A 17,236-nucleotide genomic window follows, 5' to 3' on the forward strand; every position below is an offset into this window, starting at 1 on the left:
AAGCTTTGTCGTCTTTCATACACCTGTGGCTTTTACACAGTCCCTTCAACTCCATCTTATTTAAATATAAGCACCACAAAATTTAAGGTGGTATATTAATAGCCATTTTATATAGTTTTGGGATATCCTTTGGTTGGGTTCCTCAATACCTTTGAAAAGTTAACTTCTAGGGAAGCTATTATGTTTTCTAAGGACTCAGTTCTTTTCTTCTTGTCTTCTAAGATGGCACTGTCTAATAGAAATACGATATGAGTCAACATATGTATTTGAAAATCTTGCAGTAGGCACATTAAAGAAAGTTTTTAAAAAAGTGAAATTGAGTTTCATATATTTAACCCAATATATCTAAAATATTTCAGTGTGTAATTGCATATGCAAATGATATTAATGAGGTAGTTTACTTTTTAAAAACTAGGTCTTTGAAATCTAATATGCACTCCGTACTTTAGAGTCCATCTCAGTGTGATCTGTCCACGTTTATAGGTGCCTGATAGTCATGTGTATGTTGGTTTGCATCAGTGGTGATGAACCCTCTTGGAATTGTATGCTAAATTGGAAGTGTACTTGAGACTCAAAAATAGGGGAAACTTCCAACTTCTGTCAAGATGTCCATTATTTGCTAAGTTGGACCTGGTTACTGTCTTATTTTTCCTCCTTTTAGCTTGTCTATCATTAATGTCCATCATCAAGATTATTCTGAAGTCCTCAGTGATGATATATAATAGTACTTACGACCTAATGAAATGTCTTTGTGATGTTTTAGTTATTAGGATTTGCATGGTCAGTTTTCCCCATTCTCATGCTTTCTAGAAACATTTTTGAGAAAAATTCAGGGCTAGGAAAGACTTTCCTCTCTTTTTTCCTTCCCATTAAGCTTTTCTTACTGTCATTTCTTACTGTGATTCTTAGAGATTCATACAAATCTGTCTCTTTGAACTGTTGGTTTTAGATATGAACAATAATAGAGGAGTTTTTTTTTCTTTCTGAATGGGAAAAGGGAATGAGAAACCTTTAAATAAGCATAACTGACCAGGCTGTGTTTGAAATCAGGGCTTAACAGGTGTTAAATCAGTTTTCAAAACAGACCTGTTAGTCCAATTTTACAGTTGTTAAATCTGAAGAATAGGGAGGTTAAGGAACTTCTTGGAATTCATACATCTTGCAGGTATTGGAGCTGGATTATAGGGCATGAAAAAATATGAGACAGATTGTGACATGTAGATAGGTATGTCTCCTGTACCTACGTGCTATTATTTTATTTATTTTTCATTATTAAAAAAAATCTTTTAGCTGTGTCACACAGCATTGTGGGATCTTAGTTCCCTGACCAGAGATTGAACCCACATCACGTGATCTGCATTAAACCACCAGGGAGGTCTTACCTACATCTTTTAAAGTTATAGAAAATAGTAAAACAGAAGACTTAAAAATATTAGGGAGATGCTGTATTTGCTGAGCACTTGAAGTTGTAAACCAAAATAATGTCATTGCTTTTCTGAGTATTCTTTACTATATAATGTAAGTAATGTGTTCACTAAGTGAGCTGAAGTATATAAAATTCACAGATAAAGGTGTTATATTCTGGATTTTAATATACATCTTTTGTTCATTGAGATATGTATGGTAAGGATATTTGATATTGAAATTATACGTATACATTTAAGGAAATTAAAGAATCATTCTGAGGGCTACAGAAATATAGATTAATGCAGTGGTTCCCAAACTTGTCGGGATATGGAATCACCTTGAGAGAATAAAACAGTAATCTGTGTATTAACCTGGGAATGTGGTGTAGGCTTTGGAATTTATAAAAGATCTCTGTGTGATTCTAATGAAAGATAGACAGGTTTGAAAACTATTTAATCAATGGAATAAAAATCTTGAATTAGGATGACTAGGATTCTTTTTTGTGTGTGTTGTATAATATAAACAACACAACTTACCATTTTAGCCATTTTTTAAGTGTATGGTACAGTAACATTAATTACATTCATACTGTTGTGCAGCCATCACACTATCTCCAGAAATTTTTCATCATTCCAGGCTGAAAATTTGCCCATTGATTAATGACTTCCTATTTTCTCCCCTCACAGCCCCAGGTAACCACCATTCTACTTTTTGTCTCTATGAATTTGACTGTTCTAGATACCTTACATAAGTGAAATCAAAAGGTATTTGTCCTTTGCTGCTGCTAAGTCGCTTCAGTCGTCTCCGACTGTGCAACCCCATAGATGGCAGCCCACCAGGCTCCCCCGTCCCTGGGATTCTCCAGGCAAGAACACTGGAGTGGGTTGCCATCTCCTTCTCCAGTGCATGAAAGTGAAAAGTGAAAGTGAAGTTGCTCAGTTGTGTCCGACTCTTAGGGACCCCATGGACTGCAGCCCACCAGGCTCCTCTGTCCGTGGGATTTTCCAGGCAAGAGGACTGGAGTGGGATGCCACTGCCTTCTCCACTTGTCTTATAGTGTCTGGCTTATTTCGCTTAGCACCATGTTCTCAAGGTTCTTATCCAAGTTGTAGCACGTACTTTGATTTGTCTTTAGAAAGATATTTACATATTTCTTTATTTGACTGTTCTGGGTCTTAGTTGCAGCATGCGAACTCTTAGTTGTGGTTTGTTGGATCTAGTTCCCAAACCAGGGATCGAACCTAGGCCCTGAATTGGGAGTGTGGAGTCAGCCACTGGACCATCAGGGAGGTCCCCATTTCTTTTTAAGACTGAATAATTTTCCATTGTATTTTTATACCACATCTTGTTTATCCACTCATCTGTCAGTTGACATTTGGGTTGTTTCTACTTTTTGTCTATTGTGAATAATGCTGCTATAAATATTAGTATACAAATATCTATGCAAGTCCCTGCTTTCAGTTCTTTTGGAAACATACAAGAAGTAGATTTGCTAGGGCATACAGTAATTCTATTTTAATTTATTTTTTGAGGAATCGCTGAAATCTTTTCCACTGTGGTTGGCCCATTTTATATTCCTGTGAGCAGTGTAGGAGGATTGCAGTTTCTACACATCCTCACCAACACTTCATTTTTTAAAAAATAACAGCCATCCTTATGGATGTGAAGTAGTTATCTCATTGTCATTTTAATTTGTATTTTCTAAATGACTAGTGATGTTGAGCCTCTTTACACCTGTTGGGTGGCTGTGTATCTTCTTCAAATGTCTGTTCAAGTCCTTTTCCCATTTTTAATTGATTGTTAGCATGACTAGGACTTTAAGTCAACACTCCCTTTAAATAGGTTTATGATTTTAAGACAAGTCAGTTAACTTTTTTGTGTCTTGAATTCCCTACCAGCAAAATGGGATATCATTTTTCTGTACCTGCCTAACAGAAGTGCTAAAAATACAGCACTTCCTAAAGCAGTATACTTACCTGTTACAGTATTAGAATAGCTGACTTTAATCTGTAAGCATATTTTCAATTTATGTCTTAGAAATAAAAAATCTTTTGTTTAATTTCAGTACCTAAGGAACATTTTTCTACAACAGAAGATTATCTGTCCAGGTTTCATCTGTAAAATTATGCTTTATTCTTACCTTTTTGCTTTGGTTATTATAGTAAAAGCTCCTGGAGAGCAGTTTTATTCTCCATAATACTTTATGGTAGCTTAACAGTACCTTGGATTCTTATTGTAGTTGCACATATTTGTTTTAACTCCACTTTTCTAAGTGCTGAGTACTGAAAATGAAGTGGTGTTGTAAAATGATCTCTCTCCTCGAAAGACAAGCCATTGTGAATTTAGTATGGTGGTATTACCTCACATTCACTTTGGCCTATAATATTTTCTGACTGGACTTCCCTGGTGGCTCAGATGGTAAAGCATCTGCCTACAATGTGTGAGACTCGGGTTCAATCCCTGGGTTGGGAAGATCTCCTGGAGAAGGAAATGGCAACCCACTCCAGTATTCTTGCCTGGAAAATCCCATTTTCTGACTAGATTACCTTTAATATAGGTATACCATGGAGATAATTGCTTCCCTGGTAGCTCAGTTGGTAAAGAACCCGCCTGCAAAGCAGGAGACCCTGGTTCCATTCCTGGATTGGGAAGATGAAGATCTGTGGAGAAGGGATAGGCTACCCACTCCACTATTGTTGGGCTTCCCTGGTGGCTCAGATGGCAAAGAATCCTGGGTTGATCCATGGGTTGGGAAGATCCCCTGGAGGAGGGCATGGCAACCCATGCCAGTATTCTTGCCTGGAGAATCCCCATGGACAGAGGAGCCTGGTGGGCTACAGTCCATGGGGTCGCCAAGAGTCGGACACGACTAAGCTCAGCACAGCACATAAACCTTAGAGTCATTTTGTCAGTATCTGCAAAATAACTGCTCAATTTTTATTGTGATTGTGTTGAATCATCTTATTCTGTAGCACCACAGTAAAGCATGCATCATAATAAATTGGGTCACAGGAAATTATTTGGTTTCCAGTGCGTATAAAAGTTCGTTTACACTGACTGTAATCTATTAAGTGTACAGTAGCAGTATTTATAGAAAACAGTGTATATAACTTACTTTATTACTAAAAAATGCTAACCATTCTCTGAATCTTCAGCAAGTCATAACCTTTTTGCAATAGTAACATCAAAGATCACTTACCATAGATCACCATACCAAGTATAATAATTATGAAAAAGTTTGAAATGTGAAAATTACCAAAATGTGACACACAGACACGAAGTGAACATACGCTGTTGAGAAAGTGGTGCCAGCAGACTTGCTCAGTGCCAGCTTGTCACACACTTTCGATTTGTAAAGCCCTCAGTTGTCTGTGAAGCACAGTAAAGCAGGTGTACTTGTGTAAGAATTTCAGAAAATTTATCCCATATTTAGAATGTTTAGTTTTTTTCCTCCTATACATGCACAAACTTGGTTTATTTTAAACCATTTTCTATTAACAACTAGATCAGTCTGTATAGGAAACATGCTAGTAGTATATGGTGTGATGTTTTTCCTGAAATAGGCAACTGGAATTGAGAGCTTGCTGTTAAGTAGGGTAGTATGGAGAGTAGGAATGGAGAGTTTATTTTCTTTTAATATTTTATGTATGAAATGAAACAATTGAAAGCTGTAGTTTTAACTACAGTTCACTAATTAAATATGAAGATATAAAATACAGGTCTCCAAGCCTCTTTATCTTTTAAAGATAAAGACTATGAACTTCCTTGGTGGTCCACTGATTAAGAATCTACCTTGCAGTGCAAGGGACACAGGTTTGAACTCTGGTCTGAAAGATTCCACATGCCACGGAACAACTGAGCCTGTGCCCCACAACTACTGAGCCCCATGTGCTATAACTAAGGATCCCAAATGATGTCAACGAAGATCCTGTGTGCTGCAACTGAGACCCCAGGCAGCCAAATAAAAATTAAAAATAAAGAACAATAGACTCTTCTAGGTTGTTGCTTAAACTTGTAGATGTTCTTGAAAGTTTTTGCCATTTAGATTTTGGAATCTGCTATTGAATTACTGATTAAGCACACAGCATTTGTGATGATTTGTATAGCATACTTACCTTAAACTTAATCAAATTGTAGTTTACCTATGTGTAGATTATTATTACTTCAGTTACTTCCTTAGTAAATGTTTCCCTTGACATAGAAAATTTTTAGTTATTCCCCTTTAAATTCTTAAAGTTTTTTTGTCAGCAAAATTTATCTTTTAATGTTTTCTGAAAAAACTGTAAAGAGTTATAATGTTAAAATATATATATTCATTCTAACTAGTTTAACATGAAATATTCTTAATTTTTTTTAACCATGTCTTCTCTCTTACACACTCTGGAGAGAGATGCTTTGAAAACTGATTTCTTCTTGTTTTATGTCAGTACATATAATTGGGGTCCCAGATGGCTGAGTGGTAAAGAATCCACCTGCCATTCAGGAGAGGCAAGTTTGATCCCTGGATTGGAAAGATCCCTTGGTGAAGGAAATGCAACCCAATCCAGTATTCTTGCCTGGGAAATCCCACAGACAGAGGAGCCTGGAGGGCTAAGGTCCACAGCTTTGCAAAAGAGTCAGACATGACTTAGTACTTAAACAACAAGCAATGTACAATGGGCATAACCCTCTCAGAACACTGTTGGCTTGCTAAGATAAAAATACTATTTAGAAATGATGTTATGTATATATACTTTCTGTACCTTAGCCTTAACAGTTATAGAATAATTTTGTCAGAAAAGAGGTCACTCGAAAGAAAAGTGTAAATATGGCTTCGTAAGCATTCCCACATCTAGTAATGAGATTGGTTGCATATATTTGTTTACTTTAGATACATTCTTTGAGGAAAATGTATGGCGGCTTGTGAGTAATTTTTTAAAAATCCTAATGTTCCTTGGAGAAGGACATGGCTACCCACTCCAGTATTCTTGCCTGGAGAATCCCATGGATAGGAATCTGGTGGGCTACAATCCCTGGGGTCACAAAGGATTGGACATGACTAAAGCAAATGAGCACGCACACATGCACAAGCACGTACCGCAACTGTACAAGAATGGGCCGATTCTTACCGAAACGCTTTTTGCTTTCATAACACCCATTCTTCTCAATGTCTTCTTCTGACACTCAGGCTGTTCTTTCTTGGTCCCATCTGTGAGTGTCTTCTATTATACTAAAGCTGCAGTTTTTAGAGCTCCCTAGGGACAGTTCCCTCTGTTTCTCAACATTCCCTCTCTAGGTGATCACATTCATTCACAAAGATGTAAATACTATCCACACCCTGATAATCCCCAGATTTATACTATAAACCCAAACCTCCACCACATCAGAAAAGCTACTTTGTCCAAAAACTGATTCTTTGATCTTTACCCCAAACCTGCTCCTTCTCTAGACTTCTGTATGCTCTACCCTGAGGCTCATGTCATCAGATACTGCTTTAATTCTAGGGACCTCCTGGTTCCCGTATATAATCCATCACCAAATTCCCAAGCACATTCTAGATGCTCCCACTTACTGTCACTACCCTAGTCCAAGTCACCACTGTCTCTCACATGGGCTATTATTGCTCTAGGTCCTGGTGGCTCAATGGTCAAGAATCTGCCTGCCAATGCAGGAGACACAAGAGAGACAGGTTTAACCCCTGGGTTGGGAAGATCCCTTAGAGGGGGAAATGGCAACATACTCCATTATTCTTGCCAGGAAAATTCTGTGGACAGAGGAGCCTCAAGGGTTACAGTACATGGTCTTGTAAGGAGTCGGACTTAATGACTGAGCATGTACACATGCACACATATCCTGTGGCGTCTCTTCTCTAGTAACTGGTGACATTTCCCAAGTAAAAATAAAAAAATATCAGGTACTATCATTCCTCTGATTAAAAATCCTTCAATAATTTCCCCTTGCACTTTAGAACAAAATTTGAACTGCCTCGTTGTGTGTTTTCTGACCTGCTTGTTCCTCTCCATCTTAATCCCAGTTTTTTGCTCCTGTCTATACTCCAGTTGATACTGATCTTCCTTCAGTTCTTCCAGTAAGCCAAAATCCTTCCTGCCCCAGGGCTTTTGGACCTGCTGGTTGCTCTACCTGGAATGTTTTCCTCACATCTTGCCCTGTAAACTGATTCATCTTTCAAATTTCAGCACAAATATCACTCTCCCTAAACCGCCTTCCATCCAAATTAAATTAGTTCCCTCTAATGAATTCTCTTTCAACATCCTTTCCTTTTGTATCATTTATTACAGTCTTTTAAGTAAATAAATATGTATGTGTGTTTATGTGTGTACACATAAAATGCCTGCCTCTTCCATTAGGTTGTGAAATTCATGAAGACAGAGACTCTGTCTATCTTGGTCACCTCTGCATAGCCTACACTTTGCATGGTGTCTAACACATAATGTGTGCTTAATAAATATTTGCTGAATTAGTTAATTAGTGAAAGTCTCCATTTCCACCAATACTGTGTTCCTGAAAGCAACCCTTCTAAGAGTTATTTTATCTTTCCAGATATGGAAGCATGATTAAAGAGAAAAGAGTATCAACATGATTGCATTTTAGTATGTTTTCCTAGTACAGTTTTTTACATTTGAATTAAATCTAATAAAAATAGCTTTAGAAAGATAATTAAAGAGAAGTAGGGCCTAAATAATAATTAAAAGATAGTAAGAAAAAAAAATTGAGATTTGACTACAACACACTGCATGTTACATAGAAAGAAACCATTACCGTGTAGACCTTCAACACAGTAAATCTTGCTGAGCATTTATTATTATATACCAGGTCATGTGGCTCATGTCCATAATGATTTGTCAGAACCTCTTTTATCACTTTTTAAAATTCTAAATTTATTTTTTAATTGAAGGATAATTGCTTTACAGATATCACTAAGTTTTAAAAGGAAGGTGGTAAAGATTTCTTCAGTAAAACTGTTAAAGTGGTTAATTGTGTTACCAAGAAATATTTTATTTAGGAGTAGGAAAAATAATTTTGTTATTTCACAAAGGTGTTGAATTTTTAACAAGTTGATTTTAGTAGTCCCGCTTTCAGAAGAAGAGATGCACATTTTGCTCAGTCCTTGTTTATAGCAATGATAGTTAATTAAAAAAATCCAGAATTATTTTTTAGCAAGCCAGTAGTTTCATATTTATTCAAGTTAGCCTTGTCTCCATGGACATTCTAATGTATTTTTTTAAATTGAAGTATATTCTAATTGTGTTTGGATTAATTGCATTAAAAAAATCTGTTTTAAAAAATGCCAGTGTTTCAGCTGGTATTAAGAGTAATGTTTGGTATTAATTAACAAGAGGGCCTGAGATTTTACACACTTTTTTTTTTAACTATACTGGGTCTTTTTTGTGGCACAAGGGCTTCTCATGTGGCATAGGGACTCTCAAGTTGCGGTGCGCAGGATTAGTTGCCCTGTGGTATGGTATGTGGGATTTATTTCCCCGACCAGGGATTGAACCCTCATTCCCTGTATTGGAAAACAGATTCTTAACCACTGGACTATCAGGGAAGTTCCTGAGATTCACACTCTTGATTTGGTATTTTTCTTGAACTGTGTTATAACACAGTCCACACAATTGCTTTGTTGGGAAACTTATTTTCCAGCCCTGGAGTAAGTTCACTTAGGCATGTTTTCTGCATTCCAGATTATTTCAGGCAACAGTAATGTGAAGTATTCATATATTATATTAACATAGGTTACCATTTTCCTGACTGTGTTTCAGTGTTTGTATTCTTTGCTACCAATTCTCTGATCCCAAAACTGAATGCCACATGTTTAGGTTTTTCTTATAGTAATGCCTCACCTTTGGTGCCAGTTCTTATATCAGCTATGGCTGTGTAATAAACCACCCCAAAACATAAGGATTTAAAACGGTTACGTATTCTCACTTGTGTACCTACAGGTTAGCTAGGGATTAGTCAGTCTAGTCACTGTAAACTGTAGTGTGAGTAGAGGTGTATTCTGTATGATTCTCATCCCTCTTTAGACCAGAGAACCAGTCAGGGCATATTCTTGTGATGACAGAAGCACCAAAGGGCAAGCTAAATTATATGTGAAATATAAGTATTCCTCAACCTTCTGCTTGGCCAAAGCAAGTCACAAAGCAAGCCTGATTCAAGGGTTGGAGAAGTATATTTCACCTCTAATAGGAAGAACTACAAAGTCTGGATAAAGGGAGGAATGAGCAAAACATTACAGAGCTACAGTAATCAAAACAGTATGGTACTGGCATAAAGACAAACATGTAAACCAATGGGAGAGAATGGAAAGTTCAGAGATAAATTCTTGTGTATATGTTCAAATGACCTTTGACAAGTGTGCCAGGACCACTCAGTGGGAAAAGGACATTCTCTTCAAAAAACGGTGTTGGGAAAACAAGTATCCACACGTAAAAGAATGAACGTGGACCCTTATCTTATACTGTATACAAAAAGTAACTTAAAATTGAATAAAAACCTAAATGTAAGACCTAAAACTATAAAGCTCCTAGAAAAAAAATGTAGTGGAAAAGCTTCATGTCACTGGATTTGGCAGTGATTTTATGGTTATGGCACAAGAACATAGGCAACAAAAGCAAAAATAGACAAATGGGACTATATCCAACCTAAATTTCTTTGTGCATTATGGATTGAAGAGAATATTTGCAATCATGTATCTGCTAAGGTGTTAATAGCCAGCATTATAAAGATAGGAAGGACTGATGCTGAAGCTGAAACTCCAATACTTTGGCCACCTCATGCAGAGAGTTGACTCATTGGAAAAGACCCTGATGCTGGGAGGGATTGGGGGCAGGAGGAGAAGGGGATGACAGAGGATGAGATGGCTGGATGGCATCACCGACTCGATGGACATGAGTTTGGGTGAACTCCGGGAGTTGGTGATGAACAGGGAGGCCTGGCTTGCTGCGATTCATGGGGTCGCAAAGAGTCAGACACGACTGAGCAACTGAACTGAACTACAACTCTACAAAATATCAAATAACCCAATTAAAAAATGGGAAAAATACTTCAATAGATATTTCTTCAAAGAAATTGTCAATAAGCATAAGACAAGATGTTCAGGACTTCCCTGGTGATCCAGAGTCTGCCTGCCAATGCAGAGGGCACGGTTCTATCCCTGCTCTGAGAGGAACCCACATGCTGTGAGGCAGCTAAGCCCGTGAGCTGCAACTGCTGGAGTCTGTGCTCCGCAACAAGAGAAGCCCCTGCAATAAAAAGCATGTGCACCACAAGTAGAGAGTAGCCTCCTTTTGTGAAACTAGAAAAAACCCATGTGCAGCAACAAAGACCGAGCACAGCCAAAAATATAATAAATCTTAAAAAAAAGTTACTTTGTATCACTAATCGGATAAATATAAATAAAAATGTGAAAGTAAAAGTCATTTAGTTGTGTCCAACTCTTTGTGACCCCATGGACTGCAGTCCATGGAATTCTCCAGGCTAGAATATTGGATTGGGTAGCCTTTCTCTTCTCCAGGGTATCTTCCCAACCTAGGGATCGAACCCAGGACTCCCACATTGCAGGCAGATTCTTTACAAGCTGAGCCACAAGGAAAGCCCCCAAACATATTAGGGTGGCTACTATTGAAATAAAGAATAGCAGCTGTTACTAAGGATAGAGAAATTGGAACCTTTATGCATGGTTAGTTAGACTGTAAAATAGTACAGTAACTGTGGAAAATGTTACGGGATTGCTCCAAAAATTGAAAACAAAATACCGTATGATCCATGAGACCTTCTTCGGAGTGTGTATCCAGAATAATTGAAAGCAGGATTTTGAAGACATTTTGCACATCCATGTTCATAGCAGCAGCATTCTTAATAGCCAAGAGGTAGAACCAACCCGAATATCCATTGATGGATGATGGCTAAGCAAAATGTGTTATAAACATACAATGAATTACTGTTCATCCTTTGAAAGGAAAGAAATCCTGTCATGTGCTACACTGTGGATGAACCTTGAGGACATTAAGCTAAGTGAAAGAAGCCAGTCACCAAAAGGCAAATATTGTGTGATTCTCTTTATGTGAGGTATCTAAACAAAGGGGTAATTCTTGGTGGATTAAGTGATCTCTGTCTAAAGAGTTTAGTGCAAGGGTCAGATTGTGGAAGATCTAAAGTGCTGTGCTAAGGTTTTAGGGGGTTTTTGACTTAGTCCTGAAGGGATTGGGAAACTTGATTTTGAGCCTCCCAGTTGCATGATTAGAATTAATTTTTAGATCGCTGGCATTGTTGTAAAGAAAGGTAAATTAGAGATTTTAACAACTACTTAGACCTTAAAAAGACAACAAAAAAGTTAAGAACTGGAATCAGTAGGAATTAGTGATGGATTAGTTGAAGTTTGGGGAAAATGAAAAATTTGAGATGATTTATATATATAGCTTTCACAACTCTGCAGAGCTGAGAAGAAAAGAGTATGGTTAGGGGGAAAAAAGATCAAATGTGGATTTTATTCTACAGTATTTAGTACTATGTGCCAAGGACCTAATCTGTCAATATAGGGATACAACATTGTACGAAGGAAACAGATTACTTCTCCAGCAGAGCTTACATTCTTGGTGACTATAAGAAATAAACTGTGTAATAAGTTAGATTTTGATTATTTCTTAAGCCAAAACAAATCCCAGAAGAACAATTTAAAGGAGGGTGATCAGTGAAGACCTCACTTAGAAGGTGTTTAAAAACCTGAGAAAGGTTGATGAAGGTGAATATAGCTATCTAGAGTGTTCCAGATGGAATAGCAGTAGGTGCAAAGGCCTGATGTGTTTAAGGAACAGCAGAGGTGAGGGAAAAGGGGGAAGTATTAGAGAACGATAAGTAAGAAATGAAATTGGAGCAGTAAGAGGTATGGGGGGGATAGGCTGATGAAAGGTATCATAGGACATAATAACTTTTATGGCGTTACCCAAGTGTGATTCTTTTTCCCTTAGGAATTATATATATATAATGTATGTATATAAGTTTATTTTCATTATTTAGGTCTTGTTAAGACAGTCTCTCAGTATCCTGTACATAATTTTTGTTATAGCACTTAGCATAGCTGTAATTAAATAATTGAGATTAATATAGTGTCATGTGCTTTGCTACAAAACACTTTTTTAATAAAAGGAGTAACACTTGTCTTCACTTGGTTGTTTAATATATAGTGCATTTATGTCTGAATATAAGCAGATGTCTATAGTCTTTGTAATTACTCAACCATAGTTATTCCAAAGGGCTTAGGTTTTTAATCAGAAGAAATGAGCTTAATTTATTTTTAAATAATATAAATAATTTTATTTCCTGTAGTTATCACTTAAATCTCAATACAGCTGAAGCAAAAAAATAATTGAGTAAATGCATTGTGATATCTTGGATTTGATTCTGAAACAGAAAAAGGATATTAGTGGAAAATTCTGGTGAACAAATAAAAAACTGGAGTTTGTTGTAGTAATGTGCCAGTGTTAATTACTTGTTTGACCGACAAAGCATGGTTATGTAAGAAGTTAGGGAAAACTGAGTGAAGGGTATATGGGGACTTGCTATGTTTGTAACTTTTCTGTAAATTCAAAATTATCCTGAAAATAATTTAACAACAAAAGCTACTGGGATGGGGAAAATACAGTAATTACTTTTACTGTAACTTAATTTATTACGCCCTTGTCTTATCCAGAAAAAATTAAAGGGGTTTATAGATGTATACAATAGATTTCAAGCTTATTAATGGTTAAAGCTTAAAGAATTGGTTCTTTAGGATGATTCTTAGGATAAGTGTTTGGAGGAGGAATAAGGTGAGTAAATTCTTCTTGTAAATGAATGTATAATCTCATTCTCTTCTGGGCCACTCGACTTTTCTAAATTTTTCCTTAAGGATATATCTACTTTCCTCTTGGGAACTTTCATTTTCCAGTCTGTATACCCAGTCATATCTAAATTTCCTAAGATGGTCTATTTTGCTTGTAACTTTGATTCTAGAATACCTTCAATTGTAACACTCATCATTGCTTTAAAATAACTATTCATTGGGGATGGGGGAGGGCAGCACAGTAGCTGCTTGATTAATTGCATTCAGCCCAGTTTCAGAAATAATATGAGAAAATATATTTGTATTTATTTTTTAATAGAGGGGAAATAAAAATTAGATCATTTTTAATTCTATTGTACACATAGATTTTTTTCATCAACATAACCTTTTTTTTCCTTTAAAAAAATTGAAACTATACTAAACTATACTCTTACCTTTCCTATCAAACCCACTCCCCCTCCTTTATTTATTTTAGTGGCTGTATCATCATTATGTGTGGGTGTACCTAACTTGTTTAACTGGTTCCTTTCTTTGCAGCTTTTCCTATTATAAACAGTGCTGTGAAGAACATTTCTTATAGCTAAATCTTTGCTTATATCTGTGATTTCTTTTTTTTCCTTTAGATGGTAAGGTAGAATTTCTGGGTTAAAGAGAATGTGCATTTTTGTGGTGTAACTTCTTAAAAAAGAAAAGCAAATTGACTTTGTTTTTGGCTATAAATCATTATTAAAATACTATTTTTTCTTCTTTATTAGTGAACACTTGTCCTGCTCTTTCACCTTTTTCTTGCATGGAGACAGCAATGTTTGTACCAGTGTGGAAATTAATCAACATCAACCTGTATACCTTCTTAGTGAAGAACATATCACCCTTGCTCAACAGTCTAATAGCCCATTTCAAGGTAGATTATTTTATGGGTATAGTTACTTGATTTTTTTATTGTTGTTTCAAGAAAAAAATCTTAGTGGTAGAGATTAATGAGATTTCCCCCAATCTTTAGCCTAATGGTGATTCTGATGTAGTTTACTTCTTTCCCATTAGAGTATTAAGTCAATTAAATAAATTTTTAATGCAAATATTATTTTTTAAAGTCCTTGTACATGAATGTTAGCATATTTTAAAGTGTTCCTTTAAATAAGCTATAGATGGTATACATGTTCTATATATTCAAGGTTATCTTTTGTATCAGTTCACATAAGCTATGTTTAACGTAGGTACATAGGGCTTTTGATATAATTCATATCATGAAAGTAGTTGGACCTTGGAGGAAATAATTTTGTAAGATCAATGATTTTAAAGAAAAAAATATGATTTGTTTGCAAAGACTGTGAATTCTTACAAGTGTGTTCTTTGTAAGGCAGTGTGTTCTTGTTTTAGTTCTAAGCTTACTATTTGCTCTTTTAAAATTTATATGGCAGTATATAATAAGGACTTATATGTCTTTCCTTAAATTGCTTTTTCTTAGTGGAAAGTCAAGAGAAATCGAAGGATATACAAATATTCACAGTTTATGTTGGAACTATTCATCTGAGATTTTTGGGTAGACAGAATCTTAAGTTTTTATAATAAACTCAGTGTTTATACTTTATCTTCAATTAATGAAATCCAGTAAATTCATTTTCTTTGGAATTGATCACTGTGGGTTTCCTTTTCTTTGTTTGAATTGCGTAATTATTTCCCATACTATTCAGTGTCATCTTATGTGGTATAATTGTCTTTAGTTACTTACTTAATGTCTGTTTTGGGTTTCTAGTTATCTTAAGCCCATTTGGACTAAATGGCACTCTCACAGGACAGGCATTCAAGATGTCCGATTCAGCTACAAAAAAATTGATTGGTGAATGGAAACAGTTCTATCCTATCTCATCTTGTTTGAAGGAGATGTCTGAAGAAAAACAGGAAGATATGGATTGGGAAGATGATTCTTTAGCTGCAGTAGAAGTTCTTGTTGGTATGGATTCTGAGTATTAATCCTAAGTGGGAATGTGTGACTATATGTATTAGTTAGATTTTGCTGAATGATATAACTCTTCTAATATCTTAGTGGCTTTTAACATCAAACATTCGGTTTGGTTTTTTTGTATCTTTTCATTCTGCAACCTAGGTTCAAGGAATATCCAGTATCTGGGACATAATATTCTTGAAAGAGCAGAGGAATAATAGGAACTGAGCCTAACCATATTAAGTATATTTAATCTTATGCTAGGATATGACATATGTGGCATGTGCTTACATTCCATTAGGTAAAAGCTAGTCATATGGCCAAGTCAGTCATTGGGGAAGGGAACTATAATCCACCTAGAGGGAAGCATGCTAAAGGTGAGAAGAAAATAATTGCGAATGAGTAATATTTGGAGGTGAGAAAGTTGACAGCCTGTGTGATGCAGTATCTTAATGTTTGGTAAAACTGTTGCCTCTGATGACTTGAAAGGCAGAAAATGTATACTTAAAGACCTTGTGGCTGATTAGCTCGGTCCAGGTCAGCTCTGCTTAGGTACGCTGTATTACATGCATCTTCCTCCTCAGGGACCTAAGTTAACAAGGTAAATGATATTTGAGACATGCTAATGTGAAGGCAGAGGACATGGAGTAGGAGAGGCTGCAGTGACCCTGCAGAGGCATCTGAAGCTCTTGTTGCCTGGTGGCGTTTGTCACATGCATGTAGATTCCAGAGCACACTGCACGTCCGGCCTAACAAAGAGTGCAGATGTATACTCCACCTAGAGAGCTGTGGGAAGTGTGGGGAATTTGTGGTTGAGCAGATAATTGGGATTAAAGTTTGCAGCACTGTACTTAATGAATTCATATGGTAATGTTATATGAAGATTACCTTCTTTGTTTTTTTGAATCAAAGGAGTATCAGTATTCAGTTTCATTAAATACATCACCAGAGTAGTTGCATCAGAATTAGGAACAAAACACAGTAACATATATTAGACTTTTCAGATAGAGATATATAAAGAAGAAAATTAAAAGGGCCATAATTCTAGTGCCAGTTACCTTTGTTAAAGTTTTAAAATAAATTTGGTCAGATTTGCAAATACAGTGTTTTTTAAGTGATACACATTCATGGTTAGAAAATCCAAAAGTGAAACAAGAAAGCTGCTTTCTCCTAAGTCTCTCTCAAGAAGGGTAACCACTACCACCAGCTTCTTGTTTCTTTCAGAAAAACATTTTACCAGAAAGAGTGTATATTTATAAAAATACACTAAATGTATTTTTTATTTAATGTATTTTTAACAAATGTGATCATTTTGTATCTGCTTTTCCGTTATTGCACTTTTGAGTGAAACAAATCCCACTAACAAACCCAAAGGTAATTGGTTTTTCCTCTTTTCCCCCCTTTTAGCTGGTGTCCGAATGATCTACCCAGCATGCTTTGTTCTAGTCCCTCAGTCAGACATTCCTACTCCTAGCTCTGTGGGATCCTCTCACTGTTCAGCTTCTTGCTTGGGTGTCCACCAAGTGCCTGCTTCCACAAGAGATCCTGCTATGTCTTCGGTTACTCTTACACCACCTACATCTCCTGAGGAAGTCCAAACAGGTGTTGTACTAATCTGTTTCATTAGCTCTAGTGGTAAATCTGTTCTCTTGAATATAATAAACACTTAAAAATAATTATTTTGAAATAATTTCACACTTACTGAAGTGTTTGTCAAGTACCGTACAAAAAGCTCTACTCAAAGCTCCACTCATTCAGATTCCCAAATTGTTAATATTTGCTCCATCACCCTCTCTCTATGCATATATTCCTTATCATGGGTCTTTTTCTGAACCATTTGAGAACAAGCTGCAGACATGATGCCTCAATATGCCTAAGCACTAAGTCTGTTTCCCAAAATTAAGGACTCTTCTGTATGACCACCATTTAATCTTCCAAGTCAGGAAATTAACATTAATATAATACTACCAGTAGTTCCCATCTCCTGTTCAAATTTTTTTGCTTTCTCTATTTTAAGTGAAGTGACCTGCTTTTTTTCCTCAAAATATAAGTAGGCTTACCAG

General features: G+C 36.2%; 1 protein-coding gene across 1 annotated transcript in view; it reads left to right on the top strand.

Moving 5' to 3' along the window:
• Positions 1-17,236, top strand: part of MED13 (mediator complex subunit 13) — a 97,842-nt gene that overhangs the window by 13,286 nt on the left and 67,320 nt on the right. The window contains exons 4-6 of the mRNA XM_018064145.1: positions 13,987-14,132; positions 14,985-15,182; positions 16,581-16,775. Of these exons, the coding sequence (XP_017919634.1) occupies positions 13,987-14,132; positions 14,985-15,182; positions 16,581-16,775 (539 nt within the window). The remainder of the gene's footprint in view (positions 1-13,986; positions 14,133-14,984; positions 15,183-16,580; positions 16,776-17,236) is intronic.

This window comes from Capra hircus, chromosome 19 (assembly GCF_001704415.2).
Source record: "Capra hircus breed San Clemente chromosome 19, ASM170441v1, whole genome shotgun sequence".
Taxonomy (NCBI): domain Eukaryota; kingdom Metazoa; phylum Chordata; class Mammalia; order Artiodactyla; family Bovidae; genus Capra; species Capra hircus.